The following is a 10,298-nucleotide window of genomic DNA, read 5'->3' on the forward strand; positions in this document are numbered from 1 at the left end:
GAGTGAAAACAATACAGTTAGGGGAAAGGTTGTTTTGTTCATAGCACAGGGAAGGAATGTCGCAGTGTCACTTGGTTATCATTCTGTATCAGTAGGAGATAGCTGTTTATTTTCCCTTTTGGCTTTGGAAATCTCCCCCCATATTCATAGAGTTTTGAGCTGTTCAGGAAGTAATAGATCATTGCCTTAAATATTCCTTCATCTGTAATGACCCTGAAAGAGAGAGAGAGAGAGCTTTCTCTCTTTTGACAGCAGTTTGTATATGATGATGGAAATAGATGGTCTGAGACAGTGAACAAGCTATCCCCTTAGCTATACCAGTGAAAACCCCAGGGGTTCACAAGATTTGATTCATTCTTGCTTTTCTTTACTGAAACTCTATCAGTGTCAATGGAGATGCTCTAGAGCAATAGTTCTCAACCTTTTCACATTCCAGGTACCCCTCTCCAGACTTGAGGAACCCCTTCATATCTTTATATGAATTGACCAGCACTCCATTTCAAAAAATATTTTGTTTACTATAGTGCTTATCTGTTTTTAGAGATACTGCAATGGGGACAGGGCAGCTGCCAGGCAAGGAGAATCCTGAGACTACACATATCTCCTCATTCCAGCTGATTTCTTCACAGCTTGCAACACCCTTTGAAAGGTCTTGGAGAGCCCTAAAGTACCCTGGCACCCTGGATGAGAATCACTACTCTGGAGTAAAACTGAAATAAGAATCATGAACCAAGATATCCTCTTCTTTTAGTTATTTTGAAATACTTAAATTAAAACAAAAAGTATATTAGGCTTCCTGATTCTATTGATTTGAATAGCATTTTTGGTACTTAAGTGTCTTAAGACTTTTGTAAACCAGACACTAATATATTCCTTGTTTTGTTTCCTATTTTGCAGAGATTGGAATTCTGTCTTTGGCTCCAGCTCTTACTTCTCTGACACTGACTTGAGACTTTGTGTTTTCATTATTTTGCCTGTACTTTGTATTTAATACAAGGAGATTTGGGAAAAGAAGGTGTAGCATAAACTAGGTCATAAAGCAGATGGCACTTCTGACCACCTAACAGAGCAGTCTTGCAGAAACTTTGCCTCTTCTGAAAAAAAAATGTATTCTGCTTAGGAAAATCAAGCATCACTGAAGGGAAGCAGAATGTGCAGATTTTGAGAAAACTTAGGTATTTCTCATTAATATCTCTGCAGCCCTGTTAATGGAAGCATTGCTGCTCAGAAGGGAGCATTTACTTCCATGTCTTTAAACTCCAAATTAAACATGCTTAGAAGGATGACCTGGGAAAATGAAACCTTGATCACTGAGTTCATTCTCCTGGGGTTCTCCAGTCTTCTTCAGCTCCAGGTTCTGCTGTTTGTGGTGTTCCTGGTTACTTATGTGATAACCCTAATTGGTAACATTCTCATTGTCCTAATAACAATGGTGGATACTGCCCTACAAAGCCCCATGTATTTCTTCCTCCAAAATTTGTCCTCCCTAGAGATCTGCTTCACATTAGTCATCATCCCTAAAATGCTGGTGAATCTCCTCTCAGATAACAAATCTATTTCCTTCCCTGGCTGCATGTTGCAAATGTATTTTTTCTTCTTCTTTGGCAGCACAGAATGCTTTCTCTTGGCAGCCATGGCCTATGATCGCTATGTAGCTATATGCCACCCACTGCGCTACACAGTTATTATGAACAGGAAGGTGTGCATCCGACTGGCAGTGAGTTCATGGATCTCAGGCATTCCTGTGGGGACTGTGCAGACCACATGGTTGTTTAGTTTTCCATTCTGTGGTCCCAATGAAGTCAATCACTTCTTCTGTGATAGTCCCCCAGTGTTAAAGCTGGTGTGTGGGGACACGTACCTCTTTGAGATGTATGCTGTGACTGGCACAATTTTAATTATACTGTTCCCCTTCATTCTTATCCTGTTCTCCTACATTCAAATCATTGCCACCATCCTGAGGATGCCCTCAGCTGAACGTAGACACAAAGCGTTCTCCACCTGCTCCTCTCACTTGGTGGTTGTGACTCTATTCTATAGCACAGCTTCCTTGACTTATTTCCGGCCCAAATCAAGCTATTCCCCAGACACTAAGAAGCTTCTCTTTCTTTCCTACACAGTCTTCACACCCATGTTAAACCCCATTATCTACAGCTTGAGGAACAAAGAGGTAAAAGGTGCCCTCAAGAGAATGATCGGTAAGAAAATATATTCATGGAAACTGTAAATGAGTTTTTAAGCAGGTGAATATTTCTGCCAACTTAGGCTGCAAACAGACTTTGCATTTTTGCCACCATAAAAACTGCCCCTTCCTTGTCCTACCACAAATGTCCATTATTGTGGTGGTGACAGTTTCTGGTAAAAATCTGGGTCACTTCTTTGTGGCAGATGTCTGTTTGCTTTATGGCTGGACAGCACAGGCAACCCAGAGATGCCCATACTCTCCAGCCACCTCAAACAGGTACTCTCAGGGCTCCAAGGTCCCAATCTCTTGTGGTTTCCATGCCTGCAGACATGTTCTCTGGGTCTGCAAATGGTAATATGATGTATGAGATGCAGGAGGATCCTAGGAGGCCCTTACCAACTGCCATACCCCATGCTGGGCAGCAGTGACCACAAGATGATCAAGTTCAGGATCCTGACATAAAGAAAAAAGGAGAGCAGGAGAGTATTGACCCTGGACTTCATAAAAGCAGCCTTTGACTCTCTCAGGCAACTGATAGGCAGGACCCCTGAGAGACCAGTCTGTGTGGGGAAGGAGTCCAGGAGAGCTAGTTGTATTTTAAAGAAAACATACTGAGGGTATAGGAACAAACCATCCCAATGTGCAGGAAGAATACCAAATATGCAGGTGACCAGCTTGGCTTTGCAGAGGACATTTCAGTGAGTTTGACACAAAAAATAGGAAGTTTGCAAGAAGTGGAAGTTTGGACAGATGACTAGGAAGGAGTATAAGAATCTTACTCAGTCATGGAGGGTTGAAATCAGGAAAGCCAAAGTACCACTGGAGTTGAGAAAATCTGGATGTGTACAAGTCCACAGGACCAGATGCAATGCATCTTAGAGTGCTGATGTGATTGCAGAGCTGCTGACCTTTATCTTTGAAAACTCATGGTGATCAGAGGAGATCCCAGGTGATTGGAAAAGGGTAAATATAGTGCCCATCTTTAAGAGAGGGAAGAAGACAGATCCAGGGAACTATAGACCCATTCAGTCTCACCTCGATCACTGGAAAAATCATGGAGCAGATCCTTAAGGAATCCATTTCTAAGCATTTGCAGGAGAATAAGGTGATTAGGAACAGTCAGCATGGATTCACCAAGGGCAAGTCATGCCCAACCAACCTCATTGCATTGTAGGATGAGATGACTGGCTCTGTGGATGCAGGGAAAGCAGTGGGCATGGTATACCTTGAGTTTAGCAAAACTTTTAATATGGCAGTCCCAGGCAGGCACACATTGCAAGCTGAGGAAATCTGCATAGGATGAATGAACTGAAAGGTGGATAGAAAGCTGGCTGGATTGTTGGGCTCAATAAGTAGTGATCAATGGCTTGAGATCTAGTTGGCAGGCAGTATCAAGTGGAGTGCCTCAGGGATCATTCCTGAAGCTTCTTTTGTTCAGTATTTTCATTAATGATTTGGAAGATAGGAATGATTGCACCCAAATTGGGTTTGTGGATGACACCAAGCTGGGGGACTAGTAGATACATTGGAGGGTAGGGCTAAAATTTAGAGTGACCTAGGAAAGTTGGAGGACTGGGCCAAAGGAAATTTCTTGAGGTTCAGTAAAGACAAGTACATATCCTGCACTTAGGACAGAAGACTCTCATGCACTGCTACAGGCTCAGGACCAACTGGTTAAGCAGCAGAGCTGCAGAAAAGGACAAGGGAGTTACAGTAGACAGAAAGCTGGATATGAGTCAACAGTGTACCCTTGTTGCCAAGAAGGGTAACAGTATACTGGGCTGCATTAGCAGGGGCATTGCCAGTAGATCAAGGGACGTAGTTCTTTTCCTGTGTTCTGCACTAGCGAGGCCACACCTGGAGTACTGTGTCCAATTTTGCCCCCCTCCCCCCCCCCCCACTACAGAAAGGATGTGGACAAGTTGGAGAGAGTCCAGCAGAGGACAATCAAAAACTTTCCCACTTAGAAGGTGGTGAAGCACTGCAATGGGTTAAGTAGTGAGGTGGTGGAATCCCCATGCTTAGAAATGTTTAAGATCTGCCTCTACAAAGCCTTGGCTGGAATGATATAGTTGGTGACATTCCAGTTTTGAACAGGGGGTTGAACTAGATGACCTCCCGAGGTCCCTAGCAACCCTAAATTTTTATAACTCTATGATTCTGTATTGTGGTGACACACCTGGGGCCATTTTCCCACAGGATTGGGCTAAGGAAGCCCCAGGAGCAGCAGGAGCCTTACCCTGCAGCAGAACGGTGATATTTGTTTTTGCTGATCGGTCAGATCGGCTTTGCCAGAACACATTCCCACACAGCTGATGCTATAACAAAAATTATTCCAATCTTTAGCCTTAGGATCTTATTACAAGGCAATTTTAGGTGGCTTCTTTAGTTCTTAACCCTTGGATTGGCTGCATATTAACACCTTTATGTGATTTAAGGCACTTGTTATTCACCTCAAAATTACACCACTTCAAAGTTACATCACTTCAGAGCAGGACTATCTCTAATCTGCATAACCTTGCTGCTTTTCCATTAAGGTGTGGCCACTCACCAAAGCTATTCTGCCCAAATTGAATCCTTCTACTATTACAGGATGATGTGGCATTCACTCTGCCCAGCGGGAGCAGCAGCTCACTGGGCATATTGGGTAGGTGATTAAGCCCATGGAAACCTTTAATTGATGCATTATTAAGCAATCTAAGCACTTAATTAGGGTCTAAAATAAAATATTTTATTAATGTAAACTATGCTTATTGTGACTTGCAAGTAATATCAACTAATATACATTATTAAATAATACCAACTATAATAAAATAATAATACCAGCTATATACATTTTATTTAATATCAATTATATACAATTTATTCATTTTATTAACTAATATCGTCTAAGCACTTAAACTCTAAATTGAAATATCCTATGAAAATGAATCTATGAACAACTTGAATTGTAACTAATACCGACTATATACTCTTTATTAATTAATACCAGCTATATACCCTTTAATAAAGGACAGTCCAAGAAAGAGTTTTCTGAAACTGGGTGCATCCTGTTCTACTAAGGTGTGGCCACTCCCCTATTCTGCCCAAGCTGAAGACTTCCAGTATCCCAGGATGCTCCAGGGCTACAGCACTGTGCCTGGAGGGAGACATGAGCTGGTCTGGGCAGTAGCAGGAGGCATTGTGGCTACCAGGTGCTCCAGGGCTGTGGCAGTCACTTTGCACACTCCCTTCACCACTTACCTTCTGAGTGGTAGCTCTGGTTCTGGTGCAGTCAGTAGCAGTGGTGGCCCTGGCTCTAGCCCAGCTAGGAAGTAGCAGCAATGGCAGCTCTGGGTCCAGCTGGGCCAGTGCCATAGAGGCTGGAACCAGAGCTGAAGCTGAAAGTAAGCAGTAGGGGCAGAGGAGGGACAAGTAGGTGGTGGGGGCAGACTGTACAGTCTTCTCCAGACTCCTCCCAAACCACATACCACATAGTTTCTCCCATGTACCCTTCTCAACACATGGTCTCCCCTATGCTCCCCCCCATGCCCTCTTCTCCCTTCCCCCTGCTTTGCCCCTCCTGCACCACACAAGCCATCCCATCCCAAAGCAGGTGGTGGCTCAGCTATGGCTTATTCCTGAGCCTGGGGACTGAATCAAGAACTCAGAGCCACCCACCCTACATGGAAACATAGGACCAAGCTGCAAGAGTCTATCAATCCCAGATAGGCCTTATCAGCCATCTTCAGACCCACAGATAAGACCATCAGGGAAGACTATCATTCTTAACCACAAGGGATTGCCAATGAATATAATGACACCAAATATGGTATTGATGGTAGTGATGCCTGGGGTGTTAGAGCAGCTATTGCACCATCACTAAAATAGTCCATGTCAGAGCAGTGGACTTGGACCAGGATTCCGCTCAATATAGAGGGCTACTTTCTAATCTACCTCTGAGGTGCATAAATGGACTAAACTGTCTAAGTGTGATTATATTCCACCCTGCTTGAGTTGCTGAAAAATTCTTAATTTAAATGGTGAGTCCATCCTCCTCCTCACTCCTATATTCTTATGACTCAGTTTGGGGGGTTCACAGGGTAGTGTGTTATAAAGGTAGATTCATGAATTGATTTTCAGAGACTCAGGGTGGTATAGAATTGTAATCCGGTGCATAAATCTGTTTGCATAAATAGGAGGCAGAATAAAATCTGGACCAGAGTTCTCTTATTCTATGCTGCCTTGAAGACAATATGTTATGAGACAGAAGTCAATCATGGCATGTCTACACACTTCCCTGCCTGAAATTCCATGTGTCATACACTAAAATAAACAGACTATAGCCACTTTAGAGAAATGTTATACATCTTGGACTGTACTAAATCTCCAGGCCTATTGGAAACTAAAATGCCATAGATCTTTTTTTTTTAGTTCACTAAAACTGTTAATTGTGGATTACATGCAAGTGGAACATAGGACTGTGCACAATTTTGCCACCCGTTTTGTTTTGATGCAGTTTTGAGCTGTTTCAACCTTGAAAGAGCAAAATCGAAATGAAACAGGGAGGCTTGAAATGGTCAAAATGAAACAGGGCAGGTCGAAATGTTTCAAAAAGTTTGAAATGTTTCAAATTTTGACTATGAAGCTGGGCTTACCTTTAATGGCTTCCCTGTAGGGAAACAGAAAGTAAAGTAAGGGGAGGGAAGGGAAGGTGCAGGGGAGGGGGGAGGAGTTCTCTCATTATTGACATATGTAGCTGGCCAGTGACAGTCACCCTTTTCTGAGGTCCCTTCCAACCCCAGTGCTCTGGAGGAGGGACAGAAAAAACCTCATAAAAGGCAGTATTGTTTGAACTGCCCTGTTTTCTGCTTTGGGGTCACTTAGTGAGCTGTCTGTTCTAGCAGCTCACTGTCACACCACTATGGCTAGGAGCACCGATTTTCTAAAGGATTCCCTGCTTGCTACCCTAGCAAGAGGGATTTCAGAATACCGTCTTCTTGTAGGTGCTTTTATTTTATTATTATATTCATTGATTTATTCTTTTGAATCTTATACTTACATTGGATAGGGTTACTACAGAATTTACTATATATGTTTGTTTTTATATGTTCATTCTTTCCACCACCGCTTTTCAATTTATCTACACACAGAGATATTTCTATCAGGTTTGTAAATGTCATTACTGCACCTCAGCTCACTTTGAATTTATCTACACACAGGGGCATTGTAAATCTCATCACTGCATCACACCTACAGTTTTCAGTTTATATAGGAACACAAAAACATCTATATATTTCTTGGAAAGGAAGACATGAAACACATCATGAAGCGTGGTAGAAAGGCAGGTGGTCACACTGGCCAGCCTTCAGGAGGGATGGAAAAGGGGGTAGAGGGAGAGCTGTAAGTCCCGTCCCCCACCCCCCACCACCACCACCAAATTGAGATGCAGCCTCTTTCCTCCAGCTGAAAGGGATGAGGCTGCTACAAGCAGCAAGGAAAGGGTAGCAGTGCCACAGTCACTGCCTGTGCCTGAGACTGCATCCCATCCACATGCAGCAGCTATAACCCCTCCCACCCTCACCATGATGACAACCACAACCAGCAGCACCAGCACAGCAGCCTACTCCACCCCTTTGTCACTTCCCATGCTAAGCCTTCCAATGCCAGAAGAAGAGCTGGAGCTGGATCTGGATCTTAGTGCCCTAGCAAGGGAAATTATGGGGAAGAAGGGGGAATCAGCTGAGTTTGTGCTTGACACCCATCAAGTTTCCCTTCAAACCAGATCTTCTTCCCCAGAAGGCATTTCAGAGGAGCTTTATGTAGAGGTGGAGGCAAGTGGCTCAGCTGAGTCTGCTCTTCCTCTTCCTGTGTGTCTGCTTGCTGAGGAGGGGGAAAGTACAGCAGCATCCACAGATGCACCCGGACCCTTAGAAGTGAGCGGGTAGTGTGGTCTGGGATCATTTTGAGCTGGCAAATTATTGCATATACACTATCTGCCTGCACTGTTGAGCCAAAACCAGCCAGGGCAAGGGAACAAAACATATGACCACCACCCCCTTGCTCTTGCTCCTCCTCAGCCTGGCACCAGTGGGATTGAGGCCAAAGGGAAGTCCCCCACTCGCTCCAAAGCCACCGTCCCCCCAAAGCAGAGGCAGGCCACACTGGAACAGTGGGAGAAAGGAGGACAGAAAATGGAGCATGTTGCAAGGCCAAGAGAAGTCACCCAGAGATTTGGGAAAATGCTTGCTGTCAATGGCCAGCCCTTCTCCTTCGTTGAGTGGCCAGGGTTCAGGTGGCTCATGGCGCTTGCAGTCCCATCATACCAAGTACCCACATACACCACCTTCAGTAGGAAGGTTGTTCCATCCCTGTATGAAGCATGCATGGGGTACTTGAGGGATAAGCTGCACAAGGCAGGTCTGCAGATAGCTTTACACTTCACTTTAGGCATCTGAAGCAGCCGGGGTGGAGATCATGCCTAACTCTCCCTCACATGGCACTGGTGTGACCAGTCAGGCTGTCGGTGGGCTCTCCTTCAAGCTGAGGTGCTGGATAAGTCCCACACAGTAGCAGGGATCATAGGGACCATGAACCACCTGGTGGAGGCATGGCTTACTGGGCAGGGCAGCTCACCCATGTCTTCATGGTCACTGACAATGGGGCCAATATGGTTAAGGCAGTCTGTGATGTCAACTTTGTTGGCACCTGCTGTGTGGCACACAAGTTGCACCTTGTTGTCAGGGACACCTCGGAGGGGGACAGGGCTGCCAACACCACCAGCAAGTTAATTTCCAAATTCAGGAAGGTGGCAGACTACTTCCACTGGAGCATCAAGGGGGGCAAGATGCTGCAGGACAAACAAACAGAGCTGAACACCCCACAGCACAAAATCATGCAGGATGTAGTTTTGGTGGAACTCCACATACCTGATGCTCAAGAGGCTGGTGGAGCAACAGAAGGCCATCCATGAGATGGCCCTGCTTGGGGAGATCAGGATCAGTGACCCCCTGAACAAAGCTGAATAGGATACCATCTCCCAGATCTTGGTGGTCCTCAAGCCCATTCTTGAGGTAACAAGAGCCTCAGTGCTGCTGATGCCCTCCTTAGCCAGGTGATCCCCATAGTGAGGGAACTTCAGAGCCAAATTGAGAGCTTCCAGGGGATTAATATTCTTGGCTGGGGCAGGCTGCTGTTACCAGATGTGCAGGCACTGGTGAGGTGGCTGAAGGAGGGCATCAGGAAATGGCTTGTGATCCAGTACAGTCCATGTGCTGCCCGCCATGTGTGACCCAAGGTTGAAGGGAACCGTATGTGGCAGCCAAACACTGAATCAGTGGACGGAGGTGCTGGTAGAGAAAGTCAGGAGGCAGAATGGCAGAGGTGGGGGGATGTGGAACAGGGGGATTCACTGTCTCATGCTAGCATGCCAGTCCTCCACCACAGGAGCTGCCAATGGGGGGCTAAGAGCATGGCTTCTATGGTGAGATCCAGAGCCACCAGACCCCAGCATCAGGCAAGTAGTGATCATGCCTTGGTAGCTGCTTATCTTGCTGAGGATGTGGAGCCACTGCTGTGTGACTCCTTGGTTTACTGGGCAAGCCACAGCCCGGTGTGGCCAGATATGTCCACCGACCAGTGTGCCAAGTGAGAGGGTCTTCAGCATCACTGGAGATGTAGTGACACTCCACTACACCTGCTTGGATGCGGTTTGGTGGAGCAGCTGGTGTTCCTGAAGGTGAACCTCCCGCTGCTGGGGTTCCCCAAGCTTCAGATGCAGATGGACTGAATGCCACCCTCCTCACTCTGTCCACACCTATTTCCTTTTTTCATAACAACTGTATATGCCAGGGGGATGCATATTGCAACATATCGGTTATAAGCCATCAATGCCAGGAGGCAGCATTCTGCTCCCCCAAAGGAGATAAGGAAATATATCTGTGCAGCACAGCTGGACACTGAGATGGTTTTCTCCCTAGAAAGGTGGTTGACCAACATTCTAGGAATGGTGACAGAGGTGTAGCTCATCTCCAGGAAGGATAAGTTCCTGAGAAAGAAATACATGGGAGTGTGAAGGATGGGATCAATCAATGTGACTATAATGATGAGAGCATTCCCAAGCAGGATCAGCAGA

General features: G+C 45.5%; 1 protein-coding gene across 1 annotated transcript; it reads left to right on the plus strand.

The window, feature by feature from the left end:
* The first annotated feature begins 1,282 nt into the window (after positions 1–1,282).
* LOC102568325 (olfactory receptor 10A4-like) lies at positions 1,283–2,227 on the plus strand. The gene has a single exon (XM_006268307.3). It carries the CDS (start codon positions 1,283–1,285, stop codon positions 2,225–2,227), a length of 945 nt encoding a protein of 314 aa, XP_006268369.1.
* The last annotated feature ends 8,071 nt before the right edge of the window (positions 2,228–10,298 follow it).

The sequence above is a fragment of the Alligator mississippiensis genome, chromosome 7, assembly GCF_030867095.1.
Source record: "Alligator mississippiensis isolate rAllMis1 chromosome 7, rAllMis1, whole genome shotgun sequence".
In the NCBI taxonomy this organism is placed as follows: domain Eukaryota; kingdom Metazoa; phylum Chordata; order Crocodylia; family Alligatoridae; genus Alligator; species Alligator mississippiensis.